We start from the raw sequence: 24,787 nt of genomic DNA on the forward strand, positions 1-24,787 counted from the left end.
TTGAGACGGAGTTTTGCTCTTATTTGCCAGGCTGGAGTGCAGTGGCACGATCTTGGCTCACTGCAACTCTGCCTCCCGTGTTCAAGCAATTCTCCTCCCTCAGTCTCCCAAGTAGCTAGGATTACAGGCACCCACCACCATGCCCAGCTAATTTTTTGTATTTTTAGTAGAGACAGGGTTTCACCGTGTCAGCCAGGATGGTCTCAAACTCCTGACCTCAGGTTATCCGCCTGCCTCAGCCTCCCAAAGTACTGTGATTACAGGCGTGAGCCACCGCACCCGGCAGCAAAAGGAAATTTAAAGTTAATCTCAAGTGTCAGAATAGATACAGAAGTTCTAATAATATAATATTAAATGGAATCCAGAATTTTATTAAAAATAATATGTTGTATATTTATGCATTGTTATTAAACTGTAAATGCAATTAAACATAAAAAATCTTTTTTTTAATTTAATTACATAAAAGGTTAAAAAGTGAGCTAGGCGTGGTAGCTCACACCTGTAATCCCAGCACTTTGGGAGGCTGAGGCAGGCGGATCACCTGAGGTCAGAAGTTCAAGAACAGCTTGGCTAACATGGTCAAACCTGGTCTCTACTAAAAATACGCAATTAGCTGGGCATGGTGGTGCATGCCTGTAATAGCAGCTCCTCAGGAGGCTGAGGCAGGAGAATCGCTTGAACCCAGGAGGCAGAGGTTACAGTGAGCCGAGATCGTGCCATTGCACTCCAGCATGGGTGACAAGAGTAAGACTCCATCTCAAAAAAAGAAAAAAAAGAAAAAAAAGGCTGGGCGAGGTGGCTGAAGCCTGTAATCCCAGCACTTTGGGAGGCCAAGGTGGGTGGATCTCGACGGCAGGAGATGGAGACCATCCCCGCTAACATGGTGAAACCCCGTTTCTACTAAAAATACAAAAAATTAAGCCGGGCGCGGTGGCTCAAGCCTGTAATTCCAGCACTTTGGGAGGCCGAGACGGACGGATCACGAGGTCAGGAGATCAAGACCAATCCCGGCTAACACGGTGAAACCCCGTCTCTACTAAAAAATACAAAAAACTAGCCAGGCAAGGTGGCGGGCGCCTGTAGTCCCCGCTACTCGGGAGGCTGAGGCAGGAGAATGGCGTAAACCCGGGAGGCGGAGCTTGCAGTGAGCTGAGATTCGGCCACTGCACTCCAGCCTGGGCGATAGAGCGAGACTCCGTCTCAAAAAAAAAAACAAAAACAAAAACAAAAAATACAAAAAATTAGCCGGGTGTGGCGGCGTGTGCCTGTAGTCCCAGCTGCTGGGGAGGCTGAGGAAGGAGAATGGCGTGAACCCAGGAGGCAGAGCTTGCAGTGGGCCGAGATTGCGCCACTGCACTCCAGCCTGGGTGACAGAGGGAGACTCCGTCTCAAAAAAAAAAAAAAAAAAAACCAAAGTGACCATTCTCTGTGATTGTGAAAGCAGCATTGTCTAAACAGATGTGAATTTGCATCTACATTTATCTACACATACATTTATATAGTGTCTGTCTGTGTGTTCTTCATCCATCCATTTAATGTATAAAAAGGATGGATTTAAAATAGAGAGTGATTTAAAAAAGCATTTGAAATGTATTATCAAAGTTAGTTTATTATATTGTCTAGATATGTATATGTTCTCTCACAAAATATAAAATAAGATTATTGTATCAACTCTTCCAGATAATTTAATAAAATATTTTAAAACTATGCGGCTGGCCTGGCCCAGTGGCTCACGCCTGTAATCCCAGCACTTTGGGAGGCCGAGGCGGGTGGATCACAAGGTCAGGAGATTGAGAACATCCTGGCTAACACAGTGAAACTCTGTCTCTACTAAAAATACAAAAAATTAGCCGGGCATGGTGGCGGGCGCCTGTAGTCCCAGTTACTCGGGAGACTGAGGCAAGAGAATGGCGTGAACCCAGGAGGCGGAGCTTGCAGTGAGCTGAGATTGCCCCACTGCACTCCAGCCTGGGCAACAGAACGAGATTCCGTCTCAAAAAAAAAAAAAGCTGTGTGGCTAAGATTATTAGCTGAAAATGGGAAAGAATATATTTATTTGCACAAATAATAAAAATGCTACTTAAACTGAATATAAAATATAAAAATATGACTGAAAAAGGCAAATAATGTACATTATCTAAAAAATGTGCTACAAGAGTTATGCAGCATACAGGAATCATATGTAAATATCAACTATTTATATGTATTTTTTGAGACAGGATCTCACTCTATCAGTTAGGCTGGAGTGCTGGGGTTTGATGGTGGCAGGAGCAACCACACCTTATCTAGCTATAGACATTTTAAATAATTCCAGTGTGAAATACTAAATATAATTCAAAATGTATTCTCCTTATATGCAGTGAGGTGAACAGTTTCAAGATCTAAACGATGAGTGAAAAAGAATTCCAACAACCCGTGGCATGATAATGCAAATAGTTCACGTGTGCAGCACTCTCGCTGTGCCAGCCTATGTTTAGAAGCATTTTAGATATTTTTGCGCATTAAATTATCATCAGAAATAACTCCTTCAGGTAAGTTTAATTATTCCCCATGTCACAGATAAAAAAGGTGACCGAATGGAAAAATATTCAGGGACGTATCCAAGGTCACCCAGATAGGGAGTGAGCTAAGGTGTGCTCTGACCTCCTCTCTGCTTCCCTGGCACAGACAGTGCCATTGTTCATTGATTAAACAACTCTCACTGAGCACCTGCCATGGGTTGAGCACTGTGCCTGGTACTGGGAACATAGTGGTGAACTAGACACAGCTCCCAGGAGCAAACGCTAAAGAAGTGAACAACAAACAGCAAGATTATTGCAGAGGCCAAGTTGCCAAGACATGCTGCTGCTATAAAGGATGGGCGTGCATAGGGCTATTGGGGGTGGGTTCTAGTTGGAAGGAGGAGGGTGGAGTAAACCTCCCCTGGAACAGCTGAGCCCAGACTGGAGGCTCCTGTCAGTGTGAGAATGTGGTTAGAGTCTGTCTCAGTTTCTTTCTATGCATCCCCTAAAATCTTTGGAATGTCTGAAATGAGAAGTGTCTTTTCCATGTAGGCACTGATCCTCACATACGTTAGAGAACAGAACTCTTGCTGTGCCCATGGCCAGGGAAAGGGGAACGATATCTCTCTACCTCGCGGGTGTTAGAGCACTTTGTCCTGCCAGGACACTCACCCTCGCCCCCACAAGGTACAGATGGCAACCAGGGTGCCGCATACCATCCACTGGCACGCCCAAAGGATGCTGAGTCCTGTAGGGGCCGTTGGCCTGAATAATGTTTCCTAGTCACAGAGTCTTTCTGATTTTCTCACTCACTGGCCCCGTGCCTCAGTTTCCCTCACTGTGGCACAAAGTCAACATCCCATTCCGCATGCTAGGTGACCCAGAGAGGTCACCACAGCCCATTAAATGGCTATAGCATATGAAAGTGGGAAGTGAGAATCCCTCCCTGCTCTGGGTCTTTTGCCCCAGGACAGAAGTTTATGAGGCCAGCTACCTGGAGAGGGCCACATCTCCTGCCTTGGGAACGTTGTTTCCAAATCGAGGTCACTACAGTTAAGGACCCCCAATGCACAGGAGTGGGATGGGGTAAAGCAACACCGCATTACAAGAGCCTTGGATCCACCCTGAAGAGTGAGAATCAAATTTAGACTCCTGTCTGAAGCTGACCATTCCGAAGAATTAGGGATGAGACAATGCTCTTGATTCAGGAAACAAGATTTTCTGGTGCTCGACTCTGTAGCTGTCCTGGGGACTTGTTTCCAACTATGTGCTTTAACTGAACCTAAGGGGATGGGGAACCCGGAAGGAACTCTGAAGCCAAGGGTGAGAGTCCTGCCTTCTGCCTCCCAAACTCCCTCCCCATTGCTGGACATTGGGCGGCAAAGTTTCTTTACAAAGAAGAAAAAATATCCAGAGACCAGGAAGGCTAATAAATGCTTACCAGGATTATCCAGCCTAACCATCACAACAGTCCTGCCACATTCGTCCTCTGGGACAGGTGAGGAAACTGAAGTTGGAGGAGGACACCTGGAGCCTGGTCGGGCAACGGGAAACCTGGAGCCCCAGAGGTCCCAGAATTTACCGCCCTCCAACCCCCTCTCTCCCTCCCGGCCCCAGGAGGCTTCATTCCCAGCTCATTCACTTGTCAATCACTCAGACTCTCTGGGCCTCCAGCCCTCCCTGAAGCCCCCGCACTCATCAGGTGACGGCCTCCCTGTGGGTGGCTGCCAGGCTGGGGATGGGGGTGTCTGTGCTTTCCTCGCCCAAGCTGAGAGTGGCCTCTTCCCAAGGGGTGGGCTTCCTCCTTGGTTGGCAGCCAGGAGTCTGGAGTGCAGGTGCCAGGCAGGCAGCACTGGGAGTGATCTGCGACTTGGCTGGAGGCAGAAGGAGCAGCCCCTCGGGGACCAGAGCGCCTTTGCAAGGTGGGCTCGCCGCACACTGCTCCTCTTCTGTGGCCCCGGGACCTCTCCTAGAAGACCCTCCCCATCTCAGGGGACCTTGACCGCCAGCAGCCCCACACCTGCTACCTCTGCCTAGCATTGGGTGCGCCCCTCTAGGGGCAGATGGATCCCTTAGCCCAGCGGGCTTGACAGCAGGGTGGGGACAGTGGGGAGTCCACAGAGTGTCACCGCCTTCTGCTGGCAACCGCCAGGCAGGGGCTGGGCTCAGCTGACACCCTACATCCGCCCTCCAGATTCTGTTCTCTGACTTCGGCGAATCTGGCCAAGACATGGGGTCTGCGGCCTGGACTGTGGACGCCCCTGGGCCGGGCTTCCCGCGGGGGCCTCGCACTTGGGTGGGGCCCTGCGGCTCCAGGCGCCACACACACCAATGCGCCCGCTCTGGCTGTGAATTTCAGGGAGGGGCGGCAGCAGAGCCCGGGGGCTGGCTGCGTGGGGACTATCACCCGCCAGCGCCTTTTGCCACCCAGGCGCCCTTTCCAGTCCCTGCGTCGCCTGCAGGGCCGCCCCTCCTCCGCCAGCTGGTTCCTCCCCACTCGCCGCTCTCACGCCCCCCCGCGGCTCAGTGTCCCGGGCTCCAAGGCGAGGCCGCCCACGACTGCCACTGGCAGGGACAGCGGGGGCAAATTTCCCAGAGCGGGAAGCCGGCCCCAGCCAGCCCCACTGCAGGGATGGCTCCTAATTCGAGCCCCCGACACCCCAGCCCCGTCCGTCCAGCCCGCACCCTTCGTGGCTCGCTGCCCGCCCGCCCCGCATCCGCTGGGTCCCTCGGACTAGGGCCTCCTGAAGGGCGGGCGCAGCCCAGCGCCACCGAGCCGGGCCTGAGCCCAAACCCTAAACCCGGACCACAGGAACCCCGCCCTCTAGGAACCAGGACTGGCCCTCCTGGCGGGTAGTTGGGAACCTGGGTGTGTATCTGTAGAAACAATTGGTCAAAAGTGGCTTTTTGTTTTCCCAAAGGTAAAGACTCCTTTGTAATTATCTATTTTCTTCTTATTTACTTAAAACGGATAGAATCTCATTATTCAGATGTCCCCATAATTGCGTCAGTGAATTTGAGTACACTTTTTAAAGTTTTTCTTAGTTTGACTGGTCCTTTTGTTTGTTTCTATTTTAAGAAGAATTTTAAATTCTACCTAAAATTAGTAAAGTGAACTCCAAAGTATCTGAGACAGGTCTCAATTTAGAAAATTTATTTTGCCACGATTAAGGACATACCTGTGACACAGCCTCAGGAGGTCGCGACAACGCGTGCCCAAGGTGATTGGGGCACAGCTTGTTTTTGTACTTTTTTTTTTTTTTTTTTTTTGAGACGGAGTTTCGCCGTTGTTGCCCAGGCTGAGGTGCAGTGGTGCGATCTCTGCTCACTGCAACTTCTGCCTCCCAGGTTCAAGCAATTCTCCTGCCTCAGCCTCCCGAGTAGCTGGGACTACAGGCGCCCGCCACCACGCCCAGCTAATTTTTTGTGTTTTTAGTAGAGACGGGGTTTCACCGTGTTAGCCGGGATGGTCTCCATCTCCTGACCTCGTGATCCACCCGCCTCGGCCTCCCAAAGTGCTGGGATTACAGGCGTGAGCCGCCGTGCCCGGCCCTGATTTTATACATTTTAGGAGACAGGAAACATCAGTCAATATATGGAAGATGTACATTGTCCAAGAAGGTGGGAGAACTCTAAGCGGGGCGGGAGCTTCCAGGTCATAGGTAGATAAAGGACTAATGGTTGCAATTTTTCTGAGATTCCGATTAGCCTTTTACTGGGGTGTTTCCAGGTCTGTCTTTCCTAAGCTTACCCAAGAGAAACTTGACACCAAGTTTGTATAATTTTAATCTATTTTTGCCAAATTTTTGTCTATTTCATAACATACAACAACAGGTAATTTAACCAAAACCCTTATGGTTTTCTAGCACAATTATATTATAAGCTACACATATATTCTTAGCAAGGTAAAAGCAATAGAAACAATGATGATAAAATAACAACTTTTCTGTGCATGAATAGCCCTTCAGCTGGTGATATCACATAGCCCACTGTTGAGGTTCCGAATCCCACACCCAAAGGCAGTCAAACGATGGAAAATTGACTTGCACACATAGATCTGATTTACAGGTTGGTTGTTGACTCTCACACCATGATTCAGCAAACCTGTAAGGTTGTGACTTTACTGAAAAGACAAAGTTTGCAGGAAGAATAGAGGCTCTGATGCAGTCCACTGTTGAGATTGTGACTCGGGTACTCAGACTCAACATTCAGGAGGTGTTGACCCTCATACCTAGAACTGGGACGTGTGTGGAATTATTATTATTTTCCTTTTTTTTTTTTTTTTTTTTTTTGAGATGGAGTCTTACTCTGTCGACCAGGTTGGAGTGCGGTGGCGTGATCTTGGTTCACTGTAATCTCCACCTCCTGGGTTCAAGCAATTCTCCTTTCTCAGCGTCCAGAGTAACTGGGATTACAGGCATGAACCACAATGCCCAGCTAATTTTCGTATTTTTAGTGGAGACAGGGTTTCGTCATATTGGCCAGGCTGGTCTTGAACTCCTGACCTTAGGTGATCTGCCTGCCTCAGCCTCCCAGAGTGCTGGAATTATAGGTGTGAGCCACCACACCTGGCCATGTGTGGAATTATTAATCTCACTGCTGAATTTTCCTGCAGATATTATTGTGACATATGCCTCTCCAAGCACCTGAGTGATTTACTCTCCTGTGAGGTCTTAGCTGACAGATTGGATTGTGGCATATTGCTGCATCTGGCGCCTAGGTGATGGGACATTATTCGCCTGCCTTGGCACTACCTACTTGGGGCTTTGTGAATATGTCTGTGCTCATAACTAAGGTGATCTGATTCTCTTCTCTTACCTAGTCTCTGCTCACATGGGAGATAGTGACATATTGCTGGGCCCAATACCAAAGCGACATTACTCTTTGACCTTGACCGTCTTCTCAGAAAACATTGTGACATATTGTTGGGCCCACCACCAACATGATGTGAGTCTCCTGCATGGTCCTTGACCACAGAGATCATCCTGACATATCTCTGAAAGCTCAAAACTATTTGAAGCTATTATCTTGTTATGCCTGCTCTTTGCCCATAGGAGAGAATGTAACATTTCTGTGGGCCCAGCACCTAGTTGATATAAGTGTGCCTAGGCCATGCCTACAAAAGGAAGAATGACTTACCCATGGGTCCAGCACACAGGTGATTCCATTCTACTGCCTTGATTCTTGCCCACAAGAATCATTGTTACATATTTTTGGGCTCTCCCCCTGGATGATGTAAGACTCTTTTTCTTCCTGGGTCCTTTCCACAAAGAAGATTGGGACATCTCACTTGACCCAGCACCTACATGATGTGACTCTCATCTGATGCCTTGGCCCTTCCCACTGTACTGATTGTGACATATAGCTGGGCACAGCTTCTAGGTTATATGACTCTTCTCTTCTTCCTGAGTCCTGCCCACAGGGGGCATTGTGACATATCTCTAAACACTTCACCTAGATAACGGGACTCCTTCATCTGGGTCCTCCCCAAAGAGCCTATTGTGACATGTTTGGATCAAGCACCTAGGAGATGTTTCTCTTTTCTCCTACCTGTTACCTGTTACTGGCAGTGAATCCATATGGGTACAGGTCTGCAGCAACCTCAATTCTTACCTCCTCAGAAGAAAAGAACTCAAGTGAGGGGCATAAGGCAGAAGGAGAGACCAAGGCAAGTAATAGAGCAGGAGTGAAAGTTTATTAGAACAGGAACAAAAGGAAAAAAATTACACTTGGAAGAGGACCAAGTGGACGACTTAAAAGGCAAGTGCACGGTTTGACCTTTGGAGCTGGGGTTTTTATGTCGGCATACTTCTGGAGTCTTGCATTACTTCTCCCCAGTCACCCACCTCCTGAGATCTTTTTTTTTTTTCCCTCCTGAGATCTTATTGGGAAGCAGCTGATCACCAGTTTCAGCTGTTTTCTATCTATTAAGAGACTGCCTTTCACTAGCGCCAGCTGTGCTGTAACCAATTATTACTTTAGAGGGACAGCTAACAACTGCCTCACCTGACCATCACCTGATCATTGACTGACGCTCCTGGTGTGTGTGGGGGGCCCTCACTTGCCCTGTTCATACCTGACTAGCTACCTACTGTAACACTGCATGCATTGCGTTTGTGACATATAACAGTGTCCAATACCTAGGTGAAGTGACTCTGCTGCATGGGCCCTGCCCAACGGGGATATTGTGATATATCTTTACATTCATGATTTAGGTGATTTGCCTTTCTCTTCCTGCCAGACCCCTGCCAAAATGTGGGATGGTGACATATCACTGGGCCTAATGCCTAGGTAATGTGACTCTCGTCTTTTGCATGGGCCCCACGTATTCCGAGTACTGTGACATATCACTGGGCCAAACACCTAGAATATGGGAGGTGCTGGCCTGTGTACTGTAAACAGAACTTTAGCCCTACCACTCTCAAGAACCTCATGACATATCTCCGCATTTATCATCCAGGAGATGTGACTCTCCCCTGCTGCCTTCAGCTTCCCCACAGGGAAGATTGTGACATAACACTGACCCAGTAACAGGATGATGTGTTTCCTTTTCCTGGGCCTTGCTCACAGGGACCAGTGTGACATACCACTAGACCCAGCACCCAGATGCTGTGACTCTGCTGCCTGTGCCCTGCTTTCAGAACAGGATCGTAAAATATACCTGGCCGAGTACCCAGTGATGTGACTCTTCTCCCGGGTTCCTGCCATCAGAGAAGATTGTGAAAAATCCCTGACCTACCATCAAAGTGATGTGACTCTCCTGCTCACTCTCTATCCACAGGTGGGATTGAGAAGTATATCTTCATTCACAGGCATACCCAGCCAGCAATGAGGACTGTCATTCTCACAAATAGACAAAGACTTTTGGTTTGGTCCTAAGTGTCACATGTGGATGCAGTCCCCAGTCGAAATTGTGACTGTTATATTTGGATCTGGCCACAGGTGGCCAGATCACAGACACGGTGAGAACTCTCATACCTGGATCTAGCCAATAAGAGAGATGTTAGCTCTCATTCCTGGGCTTAGGACAATGGGTAAGATCATGAGTTTATACCAGCACATAGATCCAAGAGTGGGTTGTGGCTCTCAGGCATACCATCTAAAGCCCTCGGATGACACAAAGAGTGTGGTAACAGGGCCCACTGCACAGGTGAGATAGTGACTAGGGTATGCACGCCCAGTTCACAGTAAGAATTTTCACCCTCTTAAATAGCCACAGCCCACTGTTGAGGTTTTGAATCTCAAACGCGAAGGAGCTGAAAGTTAGAATTGTGACTCTCATATGAGGATCAGGTCCACAGATGAGATAGTGAACCTTGGACCAAGATTCAACACACCTGTGAGGCTGTGACTCTTCTACCAGGACACAGTCTAAGAACTGAGGCTCTCATGCACAAATCCAGTCTATCACTGAGATTCTGACTTGCATACTGAGACCCAACACTCAAGATCTTGACTATCATCCCTAGAGCTGGATGTGTTTGGGATTGTTTATCTCATCCCTGAATCTTTCTACAGGTGTGATTGTGGCATATGTTTTTGCCCATACCCTGAGTGATTTTAGTTTCCTGCCTGAGCCCAGCCCACAGATGGAACTGCAACATATACCGAGGCCAAGCACCAAGGTAATATGACTCTTCTCATCTGCCTGAACCTGTCACTTAGAAGTAATTGTGACATATTTCTGAATACCGACAGGAAAGATTGTGTCATATCACTGAGCCCAGCACCTAGGTGATGTGCTGCTTCTGCCGTAGTTCTCCCCACATAAAACATTGTGACATATTTCTGGGCCAATTACGTAAGTTAAATGAGTCTTTGCTTATGCCTGGATCTCGCCCTCAGAAGAACTTATAACATGTTGCTGGACCCAGCACCTAGGTAATTTGAGTCTTCTCTGCTGCCTGGCCCCTGCCAACAGAAGGGATTTTAAACTATTGTTTAACCTAGCACATACATTTTATGACTCACTTCTTTTGCTAAGCCCTGCTAACCATGGGAATTACAACATATTGCTGAAACCAGAATAATGCGACAATCCTCTCTTGCCTGGGCATTGCCCACAGTGGGTGTTGTTACATATTACTGGGCTCATCTTCTAAGTAATGTGACTGTCCTCTTCTGCTTGGGAACTGCCAACATGAAAGATTGTGACATATCACTAGGCCCAGATCCCAGTTGATGTGACTGTCTTTTTTTCTTGATCCCACTCATAGTGCAGATTGACATATTCCTGTCCTAGCATCCAAGTGATGTGACTCTTCTGCCTGGTTCCTACCTACAGGTGGGATTGTGACATACACCTGGCACCTGCTCACTGGAGCAATGATGACAGTCATACTTCAACCCACAAAACAGAAGAAATATTGATTCTCTCTGGTAGACTTACGGCAACAGGTAAAGTCTTCGTCTGTTACTTGTATGAAGGTCAGAGAAAATTACAATACTCATGCAAATTGTATACAGTTTTCAATTGTTGCAAAGAGTGTCATAACAAAGCCCAGCACACAGGTGAAATTTTGACTCTCAAATGTACACCCAGCCAATAGTTAGAATTTTTATCCACACACAAGTTTTTAGCCCACAGTTAAGATCCCATATCTCACATGTAAATGCAGTTCACAGTTGGAATTGTGACTGGTATATGTGGATCTAGCCACACATAGGATGGTGACTCACTTCTGAACCCAGCTGACAGGTGCAAGAATGACTCTAATACCTGGATGCAGCAAATTCGAGAGAGGTTGACTCTAATACCTGTGCTTAGGGCAACGGTACAATCATGGATCACACCAGCACGAGAGTCTCAGAGCAGATTGTGACTCTCAGGAATATTATACAAAGCCTTTGAGTGGTACACGGAGTGTCATAACAGTACCAATCACGGAGGTGAGATTGTGATTCTTACATGCACACCCACCCAAAAGTAAAAGTTGTCACCACATGGACACTGCTCACCTTAAGGTTCTGAGTCTTACACTAAGAGGCAGTTGAAAGTTAAAATTGTGAGTCTCATACATGGATCCCACTCACAGGTAGGGTGGTGACTCTTGGGAAAGAATTCAACATGCCCTTGAGCCTGTGACTTTCATACCAGGGCACAGTCCTTGGGTGGGATCGGGACTCTCACGCACGGATCCAATATATCATTGAAATGGTGAGTCATGTACTTGCACATAACGCACAGGAGATGTTGACTCTCATGCCTAAAGCTGGGACGTGTGCAGAATTGTAAATCTAACCACAGGACCTTCTTGCATATGTGATTTTTACATACCCATTTGCCTAGCATTTGAGTAATTCCACTCGTCTGTGTAGGCCAAGCCCTTAGATGGTGTTGTGACATGAATTGAGTCAAGAATCTAGGTGATGTAACTCTCCTTCCTGGGTGCTGCCCTCAAAGGAGATTTTGACATATTGCTGGGCCCAGCATATTAGTGGTGTGAATCTTTTCTCCTGCCTGGTTACTACACACTGGGAGCATTGTGGCATATCACTGGGCCCAACACCAGGTGATATGACTCTCCTACCATGTCTGGCCCCTGTCCACCTTAAGGATTGTGATGTATCAGTGGGCCCAGCACCCAGGTGAAGTGAATATCCTCTCCTGTTTGGCTTCTGCATACAGGAGGCATGGTGACATATTGCGGTGCCCAACATTATGATAATGTGATTTTACTGCATGGGCAGTGTTCACAGGACGGTATTGTGACATATAACTAGACCCAGCACCTAGATAATGTGACTCTCCTCTCCTGCCCAGGTCCTGCTTATAGAGCAAATTATGACATATTGCTGAGTCTAGCACCTAGGTGATGTGACTCTCCTGCCTTAGCCTTGCTCACAGGGGACTTTTCGACATATCTCTGGGTTCATCATCTAGATGATGTGACTCTCTTCTTCTGCCTGTGCTTTGCCCACAGGAAAGCTTGGACCACGTCACTTGGCTGAGCACCCAGGTAATGTGACTCTTTTTTTGTGCCTTGCCCACAGGGGACATTGTGACATTTCACTAGGCCCAGCATTTAGGTGATGTGACTGTCTTGCCTGGGTCCTGCCCATAGGGGAACTGTGAAATATTTCTGGTCCAGTGCCCAGGGGATGTGATACTGTAGCCTGGTCTCTGCTCCCAGGTGGAATTGTGACATATACGTATGCCCAGCTAACAGGGATGAGGAGGACTCTTATACCTGGACTCAGCTAATAGGAGAGATTGCAACTTTCATAGCCAACATTAGGGCCACCAGTAATGTCCTGGGTTTCCTAATTGTATGAATATCAAAAAGGATTACATCGCTTACTCATATTGCATAAAACACTTGAGTGTACAGAGAGTATTATAACAGGGCTCAGTATAGAGGTGAGATTGTGACTCTCCTATGCACACCCAGGCAACAGTTATAACTGTCACTTTCTCACATGGACACAGCCCGCTGGTAAGATCCTGAATCTGACTCATGAACACAGTGCACAGCTGGAATTGTGACTATCATATGTGGATACAGCCACCAGTCAAATTCAGACTCATGTATGAACTCAGCTCACAGGAATGGTGATAACTGTCATACCTGGATCCAGCCAATAAGAATTCATTCACAGTTTTCTAATGGCTCTACGAACAACAGAAATAAAAAAGGAATCTCTTGTATGCACTCATGGGGTACACTTATATGTAGAGAATTTTGCTGCCAACATTATATATAACAAAACTTTTGGCCGGGCGCGGTGGCTCAAATCTGTAATCCCAGCACTTTGGGAGGCCGAGATGGGCGGATCACGAGGTCAGGAGATCGAGACCATCCTGGCTAACACGGTGAAACCCCGTCTCTACTAAAAAATACAAAAAAACTAGCCGGGTGAGGTGGCGGGCGCCTGTAGTCCCAGCTACTCGGGAGGCTGAGGCAGGAGAATGGCATAAACCCGGGAGGTGGAGCTTGCAGTGAGCTGAGATCCGGCCACTGCACTCCAGCCTGGGCAACAGAGCAAGACTCCGTCTCAAAAAAAAAAACAAAACAAAAAAAAACAAAAAAAAAAAACACAAAACTTTCACCTTGATAGGTAAAAGATGAAGGCTAATGTGGGTGAGAAGTTTTAATGAAACATTTGTTGCCCCATAATATCAGAAACACAGTATCGATCCACTGCTTTTAACCTACTTCATAAGTTAAAAATAACTTCTTCAGAATAGGTTAAAGAGCATTGCCAGCAGGCCATTACTCTTCTGAATGGGCATCATCTGTTAGATCATTTTTTCCATGGCGAAGCATAAATGAAGCAATGGTCAGAAATGTATCCCCCAAAATAGGGCTCTATAGCAGATTCTTTTTTTTTTTTTTTTTTTTTTTTTTGAGACGGAGTCTTGCTTTGTCACCCAGGCTAGAGTGCAGTGGCCAGATCTCAGCTCACTGCAAGCTCCGCCTCCCAGGTTCACGCCATTCTCCTGCCTCAGCCTCCCATGTAGCTGGGACTACAGGCGCCCGCCACCTCGCCCGGCTAGTTTTTTGTATGTTTTAGTAGAGACGGTGTTTCACCGTGTTAGCCAGGATGGTCTCGATCTCCTGACCTTGTGATCCGCCCGTCTCGGCCTCCCAAAGTGCTGGGATTACAGGCTTGAGCCACCGCGCCCGGCCTCTATAGCAGATTCTAATGTAAAGGCTATGGTTACACAATAGGCATTAAATGTTCTAATTAAAGTTGTGCTAAATAATAAAATTTCTTTTGATTACTTACTGGATAAACAGAGAACTACCTGTACAGTTGCTAATACTTGTAGTTGCACAAGGTAGAATACATCGTGTATTACAGAGATGCAGTTGTAGGGGATTAATGAACAGGCTGCTTGGTTGGAATGAGTAGATCATTTATCTAGCTCATTATTTAATCTATTGGATTTCAGTTGGTTGTTCATGGGGATCTTGGCTAAGAAGCATGGTTTCAACTGTTTTATTTTTGGTTTTGTTTTGTTTTGTTTGTTTGTTTGAGACAAAGTCTTACTCTGTAGTCCAGGCTGGAGTGCAGTGGCATGATCTTGGCTCACCACAACCTCCACCTCCCGGGTTCAAGTGATTCTCCTGCCTCAGCCTCCAGAGTGGCTGGGATTATAGGTATGCACTTCTGCACCTGGCTAATTTTTAGTATTTTTAGTAGAGACAGAATTTCACCATGTTGGCCAGGCTGGTCTTGAACTCCTGACCTCAGGTAATCTGCCCACCTTGGCCTCCCAAACTGTTAGGATTACAGTTGTGAGCCACTGCACCCGGCCTGTTTCTACTTTTGGCATTATCCTCCTGGTAGTCAAAATAGTAGTCTCCCAGCCTGAGCGTGGTGGCTCATACCTGTAATCCCAGCACTTTGGGAGGCTGAGTTGGGTGGATCACCTGAGGTTGGGAGTTTGAGACCAGCGTGACCAACATGGAGAAACCCTGTCTCTACTAAAAATACAAAAAAATTAGCTGGGCGTGGTGGCGCATGCCTGTAATCTCAGCTACTCAGGAGGCTGAGGCAGGAGAATCACTTGAACCTGGGAGGTGGAGGTTGCAGTGAGCCGAGATTGTGCTATTTGACTGCAGCCTGGGCAACAAGAGTGAAACTCTGTCTAAAAAAAAAAAAAAAAAAAAATTGTAGTATCCCTACTGCACTGTATTCTCTCAAAAATTATAAATGTTTACATGCAGTCATCTCTAGAATGTCAAATAGTCTGTCGTTGACTGGACTGACAGAAGTCAAAGATATACGTGACTATGAAGACACCATAACCTGTGAATAACATTGTAAGGACAAAAACCCTAAATAATGGAAATTGAGAGTGGCACTAAGGCCCTGAGTTTTGGTCACACTCTGACCTACGTAAGAAATTTATCAAAAAGGAAGGGTTTTAAAAAACAAAGTTGGCAGGGTGCGGTGGCTCACCCCTGTAATCCCAGCACTTTGGGACGCCGAGGTGGGCAGATCACGAGGTCAGGAGATGGAGACCATCATGGCCAATAGGGTGAAAACCCATCTCTACTAAAAATACAAAAATTATCTGGGTGTGGTGGCGTGTGCCTGTAATCCCAGCTACTCGGGGGGCTGAGGCACGAGAATCGCTTGAACCCAGGAGGCGGTGGTTGCAGTGAGCTGAGATTGCGCTACTCCACTCCAGCCTGGCAACAGAGTGAGACTCCTCAAAAAAACAAAACAAAAGTTATTGGAGGCCATCATTCTAAACTGAGCTTGTATACTAGTTCCAAACAGACCAACCAAACCAAAATGAGTCACCTGTGCTAACTGTGACATAATCAAACTGAAAATTTAAGAAAATAGGTAGATCCTAAAACAGGCCAGGTTTATATTTTTCTTCCGGAAACAGCAGATTTCAACACAAGGAAGCCCCTTCGAACCCTTTAAAAAATAAATAATAGGCCAGACACGGTGGCTCACACCTATAATACTAGCACTTTGGGAGGCTGAGGTGGGCGGATCACCTGAGGTCAGGAGTTCGAGACCAGTCTGGCCAACATGGTGAAACTCCGTCTCTACTAAAAATACAAAAATTAGCTGAGCGTGGTGGCAGGCTCCTGTAATCACAGCTACTTGGGAGACTGAGGCAGGAGAATCATTTGAACCCGGGAGGTGGAGGTTGCAGTGAGTTGAGATTGCGCCATTGCACTCCAACCTAGGTGACAGAGTGAAACTTCATCTCAATAATAAATAAATAAATAAATAAATACACAAAGATAATAAAATAACTGGAAGCCCATGTTTCCACTTTCAAAAAAAAAAAAGAACCCCACACACACACAGTTCTGCCATTTTACACTAGGATTTGACACTAAATAAGTATTCTTTTTTTTTTTTTTTTTTTTTTTAGATGCAGTCTTGTTCTGTGGTCCAGGCTGGAGTGCAGTGGTGAGATTTCCATGCACTACAACATCTGCCTCCTGGCTTCAAGTGATTCTCCTGCCTCAGCCTCCGAAGTAGCTGGGATTACAGGCACCTGCCATCATGCCCGGCTAATTTTTGTATTTTTGTAGAGACAGGGTTTTACTATGTTGGCCAGGCTGGTCGTGAACTCCTGATCTAAGGTGATCTGTCCGTCTGGGCCTTGCAAAGTGCTGGGATTACAGGTGTGAGCCACCACACTTGGCCAATAAGTACATTTTTATGGCAACAGAGCAATATCAATATCTAAAGTTCTGATATATCTCTCAAAATTGAGATGACCAAAAGAGAAAAATTGTTAATTATATTCTAATGCTGCCACTTTCACGTTTAATTTTTTTCAATAGGTTTTTTTTAACACACTAAACTGAAATCTAACCTGATATATAAATAGACTGTACCCATTCTTGTACCAGCCACAATATTAGAATGTCAACTGTTCAAATCATGTTCAAATCAGGCAAATTCTAAGCTGTAATCAATCTGGCCCTTTCTGTACCTTCCTTGCATTTTCTGTATGTCGCTTTGCTTTTTCCACCATGTGGCTATGCTGCAGTATCTCTGAGCCTACTCTGGATCCATGGGGTATCTGATTTGCAAATTATTTTTTGCTCAGTTTAACTCTGTTAAATTTAATTTCTCTAAAGTTTTTGTTTTTCTTTTACACGTTTTGAAATTATTTCTATGATGAAAAATAAATAACATTCTTGGACTTTGACTTTCTAAGCTCATCTCTCAGCTATTCTTTCTAATTATTCTATGTCTGTTCAAAATGCTCCTGCAATTTTTTGAGACAGTGTCTCACTCTTTTATCCTGGCTAGAGTGTGGTAGGTGGTGTAACCAATTATCGCTCATTGCAGCCTTAATTGTCTTGGTTCACACAGTCCTAGTTCAGCTGCAACTACAGGTATGCAACATCATGCCTGGCTAATTTTTTAAAATTGTTTTCATAGACACAGGATCTTACTATGTTGCTCAGGCAGTACTTGAACTCCTGAATCCAAGTGATTCTTTCAACTCAGCCTCCCAAAGTGCTAGGATTACAATTGTGAGGCACCTTGTGCTTCCGCAATTTCTTGACAAGATTATTCCCAATAATAAAAAGTACTACATGGGAACAAATCTAAAGAAAAAAAAAAAAAAGGTCCAGCTTCTATTGTAAAAGTATAATTATCCCGTATTTCATGGGTCTGCAGAAGCCAATAGTTTGATCTATGGAGGAGCATAGATCAACAAATTCAGTTTATTCTGAGTTTCAGCCCAGCCACTTAGTAGGTGTGGATCTTTGGACAAGTTTCTTGATGTAAAAGAGTTGTATAAACCACATATGCAAAAAAGGCAGAATAATAGTGATTGCAAAAATTGTAGCAATTTTTCTTTTTTTCTTGTTTCTTTTTTTTTTTTTTTTTTTTTTTGAGATGGAGTCTCATTCTGTCACCTAGGCTGGAGTGCAGTGGCATGATCTTGGCTCACTGCAACCTCTGCCTCCCGGGTTGGAGCAATTCTCCTGTCTCAGCTTCCTGAGTAGCTGAGATTACAGGTGTGCACCACCATGTCCAGTAAATTTTTGTATTTTTTGTAGAGAGGGGGTTTTGCCATTTTGGCCAGGCTGGTCTTGACCTCAGGTGATCCACCCACCTCGGCCTCCTGGAGTGCTGGGATTACAGTCGTGAGCCACGGTGCCTGGCCATAGCAATTTTTCATCCCTCCTATATCCATGCCCATTGCCAGGTGCTTTTACAGCTGCTCCCATTGAGATATAGAATCTGTTTTACAAAGCCTAAATCTGGCTGGCCTTGTTTGCTCAGGGCAGTAGAAACCTGTGAACTGACAGTGTGCTAGTTTGGGGAAGAGCTGAAATGGTCTTGAATACTACTTTTTTATTTTTAAAGTTTGGCCATTGCCGGGAACAGTGCCTCAGGCCTGTAATCCTAGTATTTTGGGAGGCTGAAGCCAGCTGATCACCTGAGGTCAGGAGTTCAAGACCCGTGTTGCCAACGTGGTGAAGCCCTGTCTCTAATAAAGTATATAAAATTAGCTGGGCGTGGTGGCGGGTGCCTGTAATCTAAGCTACTCAGGAGGCTGAGGCAGGAGAATCACTTGAGCCTGGGAGGCGGAGGTTGCAGCGAGCCAAGACTGTTCAAATGCACTCCAGCCTGGGCAAGACAGACTCCGCATCAAAAAAGAGAAAAAAAAGAAAAAAAAATTAAAATTCACATGTGGCTCACATTTTATTTCAGAGGACTGCCTTTTTTTAAAAAAACTTAGGCTGCCTCCTTAAAGAACTGAAGCCAGGAGAGTCATTGTCATGTGCGTCCTTGAAGAGACCAGCAAACAGGCTTTGTGTGAGCAACATGGCTGTTTATTTCACCTGGGTGCAGGCGGGCTGAGTCCGAAAAGAGAGTCAGCGAAAGGAGATTAAGGGTGGGGCCGTTTTATAGGGTTTGGGTAGGTAAAGGAAAATTACAGTCAAAGGGGGGTTGTTCTCTGGCAGGCAGGAGTGGGGTCACAAGATGCTCAGTGGGGGAGCTTTTTGAGCCAGGATAAGCCAGGAAAATGAATTTCACAAGATAATATCATCGCTTAAGGCAAGGACCGACCATTTTCACTTCTTTTGTGGGAGAATGTCATCAGTTAAGGCGAGGCAGGGTATTTGCACTTCTTTTGTGATTCCTCAGTTACTTCAGGCCATCTGGGCGTATAGTGCAAGTCACAGGGGATGCGATGGCTTGGCTTGGGCTCAGAGGCCTGACAGTCATAAAAGCCGAAATTTAAATATAATTGTTATTCTATTCTTTTCCTTTGTGAATAGCCATATAGTAAGTACATTATTTATAAATGTATATGACCTTATACACAAAGCTAATGGCAAATCCCCTCTGGGGTGGGCCTGGCTCATCTCATGGAGGAAGCCCTGCCTGAAAAGGGTGCAGACTGGGCTGTCACTCTTTCTTCATTGAACTGCTCATCTGAGCACGTCTTCCGTGACTCCGGGACTGAATGGGCGGGGCCTTAAACGACATCCAATCAGGGATGCTTGGCTAAGAATCGTCCAATCAGACCCCAGCTGAAGCGGACCGCGCGGCTTCCGGGATTTGGCGCGGCCTTTGTGTTTGGCAGCAGCTGGAGCTCCTGGTCTTCGTGGCTTCCTGACGTACAGGTATTGGGAGATCCACAGCTAAGACGCCAGGACTCCCTGGAAGCCTAGAAATGGTGAGAGCGCCGGGTCCCACATCCCGAGAGAGGGGAAGGGCTGGTTGGAAGTGGCTGTGGCGGGACTCAGGCCTCCCCGCAGTCAGCCCCTCTGCGCCCCGATTTCTCCTAGCCTAGCTCTGTCTCAGTCCCCTTCAGCCATAAGATGGCGGCTGCGCTGACAGCCGGGCTCCCCGGCCGTCCTGTCTCTTCCCTGCGCAGTGACTGTGCCCTGGCCTGGAGCCCTCCCTGGGCAGCTCTGCATCGCAGCGCCGCATCTCTCCCAGATTGTGCAGGGACCACGGGAGTTCCTAAGTCCCCCTTTCTTCTTTTAAAAATTTATGGGAGTCACCGCAAAAATATTAAAGAATTTAATTAGAGTTGTTCAAAAATTATAGAGCACCCCTATGGGTTGTAGTTTGTGGTCCATTAGAGGGGCTTGAACAAAAGACTTTTATAAGGTGCATCATGAAAAAACCCAAATTCAGTAATGAGGCACAGTGACATAGTTTCCTAATTTCCACCTTGAGCGTACAAATTTCCTGGTTTGTAATCAGAGCTTAATTGGCTGTTTATATTTGGTTAAGACTGAATTTCGTTTCCTTTAATGTAGTAATTAAAAAATAAATAAATGCATTTGAGTTAGTTTTTTTTTTTTTTTAAGTAGGACTCCAGAGAGTAGATTTCCACGTCAGCCTGATTCCATGTCACTTGACTATTTTCTTTTTGAGACGGAGTTTCACTCTTTTGCCCAGACTGGAGTGCAGTGGCGCACGATTTCGGCTCACTGCAACCCCCGCCTTCCTGATTCAAACTATTCTTCTGCTTCAGCCTCCCGAGTTGCTGGGATTACAGGCTCCCGCCATCATGCCCGACTAATTTTTGTATTTTTAATAGAGATGGGGTTTCACCATGCTGGCTAGGGTGGTCTCGAACTCCTGACCTCGTGATCCGCCCGCCTTGGCTTCCCAAAGTGCTGGGATTACAGGCGTAAGCCTCCTGTCACTTAACTGTTTTCACACTCCACAGAGGACCGATTATGCCCTGCATAGTTTTTCTTTTCCTTTTTTTTTTTGAGATGGAGTTTCATTATTGTTGCCCAGGCTGAAGTGCAGTTGTGTGATCTCTGCATACTGCAACCTCCGTCTCCCGGGTTGAAGCGATTCCCTTGCTTCAGCCTCCCGAATAGCTGGGATTACAGGTGCCCACCACCACGCCCAGCTAATTTTTTTGTATTTTTAGTAGAGAGGGAAGTTCACTGTGTTGGCCAGGATGGTTTCGAACTCCTGACCTCGCGATCCACCTGCCTCGGCCTCCCAAAAGTGCTGGGAATACAGGCGTGAGCCTCTGCGTCTGGCTATGCCCTGCATTTTTTATATGTTTTTTCAAGCAGGGTCTCAAATGTACCGCCAGTCCTTTTCTCCAGCTTAACTGTGGCTTAAAGTAAAATACCAAATTTCCAGCTCCTTCTGACAAGTCCAAATGCTAACTTTTCCTCCCCAATTCAGATTATTAACTTATTTTATTTTAAGTTAAATAAACTGTACACAGGCTGTCGCACTGCTTATTGTTCTGTGATTCCAGATCTCCTCTTAGGGTGAGAGAGGACTGAAAACTGGGAGAATAGGAACTCTGGCTGGGTGCAGTGGCTCACACCTGTAATCTCAGCACTTTGGGAGGCTGAGGCGGGCAGATCATGAGGTCAGGAGAGGAGACCATGGTGAAACCCCGTCTCTACTAAAAATACCAAAAATTAGCTGGGCGCGGTGGCAGGTGCCTGTAGTTCCAGCTACTCGGGAGGCTGAGGCAGGAGAATGGCGTGAACCCGGGAGGCGGAGCTTGCAGTGAGCTGAAATCGAGCCACTGCTCTCCAGCCTGGCCAACAGAGCGAGACTCCATCTCAAAAAAAAAAAAAAGAGAATAGGAGCTCTGATGATCCCATTTTTCCACAGCTGCCACCACAGGATTCCCACCCACTCACAATCATGCCCGCTAGACACTGCACACCACTCCCAGGACTAGGCACCACCCTCAAAAACTTAACCATGGCATTTTTGATCCTAGTGTTTTTTGCCAAAATCCCATAAAATTCTCTACAAATCTTTTGGCATATCCCTACCCCCAGATGCTGAATCTGTAGCAGCAACCTGTTTTCTCCACCAACTTGGGGTTCCGGGCCACCTGTTCATAATCTCACCTGCTGTGTGGACCCAGAAATAAGTAGCACAAGCCAGACCTGCCTACATTGCACTCTTCCCCACCCACTGAGTTTCTTTCTTTTAACTGTCATTTTTGTTTTAGGGGTATACGTGCAGGTTTACTGTATAGGTAAAGTTAAAGTTGTGTCATGGAACTTCGATGCACATTATTTTGTCACAGAGGTACTAAGTGTAACACCAAACTTTTTTTTTTTTAATCTTTGCTCTCTCACCCTCCACCCTCAAGTAAGTTTCGGTGTCTGTTGTTTTCCTGTTTGTGTCCATGTGTTCTTATTATTTAGCTCTTACTTAGAAATGAGAACATTCAGCTGGGCACAGTGGCTCACGCTTGTAATCCCAGCACTTTGGAAGGCTGAGTCGAGTGGATCACGAGGTCAGGAGTTTGAGACCAGCCTGACCAGCATGGTGAAACCCCATCTCTACTAAAAATACAAAAATTAGCCGGGCGTGGTGGCACACGCCTGTAATCCCAACTCAGGAGGCTGAGGCAGGAGAATCACTTGAACCCGGGAGGCGGAGGTTGTGATAAGCCGAAATCAAGCCACTGCACTCCAGCCCAGGCGACAGAGCTAGACTCTGTCTCAAGAAAAAAAAAAAAAGAGAAAAAGAACATGCATTTGCTTTTCTCTTTCAGCATTAGTTTTCTCAGGATAATGGACTACAGTTCCATCCATGTTGCTGCAAAAAACATCTTGTTCTTTTTTATGGCCATACAGTATTCCATGATATTTATATGCAATATTTTTCTTTTTATATAAATATTCTATTTTATTTTCTTATTATTTCAGATGGTGTTTCGCTCTTGTTGCCCAGGCTGGAGTCAATGGTGCGATCTCTGCTCACTGCAACCTCTGCCTCCTGGGTTGAAGTGATTCTCTTGCCTCAGCCTCCTGAGTAGCTGGCCTTACAGGCATGCACCACTATGCCCAGCTAATTTTGTACTTTTAATAGAGATGGGGTTTCTCCCTGTGGGCCAGGCTGGTCTCAAATTCCTGACCTTAGGTGGTCTGCCCTCCTTGGCCTCCCAAAGTGCTGGGATTACAGGCATGGGCCACCGCGCCCGGCCTTCTCATTTTATTTTAAGGGGAGGCAGGGTCTTACTCTGTCAGGTAGGCTGGAGGGTAGTGGCGCGATCTTGGCTGACTTCAGCCTCAACATCCTGTGTCCAAGCAATCCTCCTACCTCAGCCCCTTATGTAGCTGGGACTACAGGTGCACACCACCACACCCAGCTGATTTTCCTTTAGTATACTTTGTAGAAATGGGATTTCTCCATGTTTCCTTGGCTGTTCACAAACTCTTGAACTCAGGCAGTCTTGAGCCTCTTAAATTGCTTGGCCTCTTAAATTGCTGCGATTACAGGCATGAGCCACTGCCCTTCTCTGTATTATATTTTCTTTTTTTTTTTTTGTTTTTTGTTTTTTGAGACGGAGTCTCGCTGTGTCGCCCAGGCTGGAGTGCAGTGGCCAGATCTCAGCTCACTGCAAGCTCTGCCTCCCGGGTTTTTACGCCATTCTCCTGCCTCAGCCTCCTTGAGTAGCCGGGACTACAGGCGCCCGCCACCTCGCCCGGCTAGTTTTTTGTATTTTTTAGTAGAGACGGGGTTTCACCGTGTTAACCAGGATGGTCTAGAACTCCTGACCTCGTGATCCGCCCGTCTTGGCCTCCCAAAGTGCTGGGATTACAGGCTTGAGCCACTGCGCCCGGCCTATATTTTCTTTATCCAGTTTACCATTGATAGGATTTAGGTTGATTTCATGTCTTTTCTATTGTGAATAGTTCTGCAGTGATCATGAGTGTGCATGTTTTTTTATGGCAGAATAACTTAATATTTCTTGAGGCATACACCGAATTATGAGGTTGCTGGGTCAAATGCTAATTCTGTTTTTAGTTCTCTGAGGAATCACCAAACTGCTTTTCACAATGGTTGAACTAATTTACACTCCCACCACCTTGCCAGGATCTGGTGTTTTTTGTTTTTTGTTTTTTTTTTTTTTTTTGAGACAGAGTCTCGCTCTGTTGCCCATGCTGGAGTGCAGTGGCACAATCTTGCAATCTCGGCTCATTTGCAACCTCCACCTCCTGTTTCCCGGGTTCAAGCGATTCTCATGTCTCAGCCTCCTGAATAGCTGGGATTATAGGCATTTGCCACCATGCACGGCTAATATTTTCTATTTTTAGTAGAGATGGGGTTTTACCATGTTGACCAGGCTGGTCTCGAACTCCTGGCCTCAAGTGATCCACCCACCTCAGCCTCCCAAAGTGCTAGGATTACAGGCAAAAGCCACCGCGCCCAGCCCTGCATCTGTACTTTTTTGATGTTTTAATAATAGCCATTCTGGCTTGTGTGAGATGGTATCTCATTGTGTATTTTGTTTGCATTTCTCTAATGATTAATGATGAGTATTTTTTTATATGCTTGTTAGCCACCTGTATACTTTCTTTTGAAAGGCATCTGTTCATCATCTTTGCTTCCTTTTTAATAAGGTTGTTTGTTTTTCCTTGTAAATTTGTTTAAGTATTTTATGGATTGCGGATATTAGATGTTTGTCAGCAGCATAGTTTGCAAATACATTATTCTATTGTGTAGGTTGTTTACTCTGTTGATAGTTTCCTTTGATGTGAAGAAGCTCTTTGGTTTAGTTAGGTCTCATTTGTCAATTTTTGCTTTTGTTGCAATTGTTTTTAATATTTTCTTTTTTTTTTTTTTTGAGACGGAGTCTTGCTCTGTAGCCCGGGCTGGAGTGCAGTGGCCGGATCTCAGCTCACTGCAAGCTCCGCCTCCCGGGTTTGCGCCATTCTCCTGCCTCAGCCTCCCGAGTAGTTGGGACTACAGGCGCCCGCCACCGCGCCCGGCTAGTTTTTTGTATTTTTAGTAGAGACGGGGTTTCACCGTGTTAGCCTGGATGGTCTTGATCTCCTGACCTCGTGATCCGCCCGTCTCGGCCTCCCAAA

General features: G+C 46.3%; 1 protein-coding gene and 1 long non-coding RNA gene across 10 annotated transcripts in view; one reads left to right on the plus strand and one right to left on the minus strand.

The window, feature by feature from the left end:
* Positions 1 to 7,740, minus strand: part of LOC105464257 (uncharacterized) — a 48,119-nt gene extending 40,379 nt beyond the window's left edge. The window contains exon 1 of the long non-coding RNA XR_976744.2: positions 7,641 to 7,740. This is a non-coding gene — a long non-coding RNA (uncharacterized lncRNA). The remainder of the gene's footprint in view (positions 1 to 7,640) is intronic.
* A 301-nt stretch (positions 7,741 to 8,041) lies between these two features.
* LOC105464258 (zinc finger protein 723-like) overlaps positions 8,042 to 24,787 on the plus strand; it is a 36,903-nt gene continuing 20,157 nt past the window's right edge. For 3 of the 9 annotated variants that reach the window (XM_071088060.1, XM_071088062.1, XM_071088063.1), the window contains exons 1-5: positions 8,125 to 8,261; positions 9,143 to 9,282; positions 10,020 to 10,126; positions 10,786 to 10,898; positions 12,425 to 12,460. Coding sequence is in view for 1 of the 9 variants with exons in the window: in XM_071088059.1 (XP_070944160.1) it covers positions 19,633 to 19,635 (3 nt within the window). In the remaining 8 variants the exon portion in view is untranslated. Of the gene's footprint in view, positions 8,262 to 9,142; positions 9,283 to 10,019; positions 10,127 to 10,785; positions 10,899 to 12,336; positions 12,461 to 12,930; positions 13,189 to 19,527; positions 19,636 to 24,787 lie in introns of those variants that run through there. The other 6 variants (XR_011617947.1, XR_011617946.1, XR_011617945.1 and 3 more) reach the window with 6 other exon arrangements.

Source organism: Macaca nemestrina, chromosome 20 (genome assembly GCF_043159975.1).
Source record: "Macaca nemestrina isolate mMacNem1 chromosome 20, mMacNem.hap1, whole genome shotgun sequence".
Taxonomy (NCBI): Eukaryota; Metazoa; Chordata; class Mammalia; order Primates; family Cercopithecidae; genus Macaca; species Macaca nemestrina.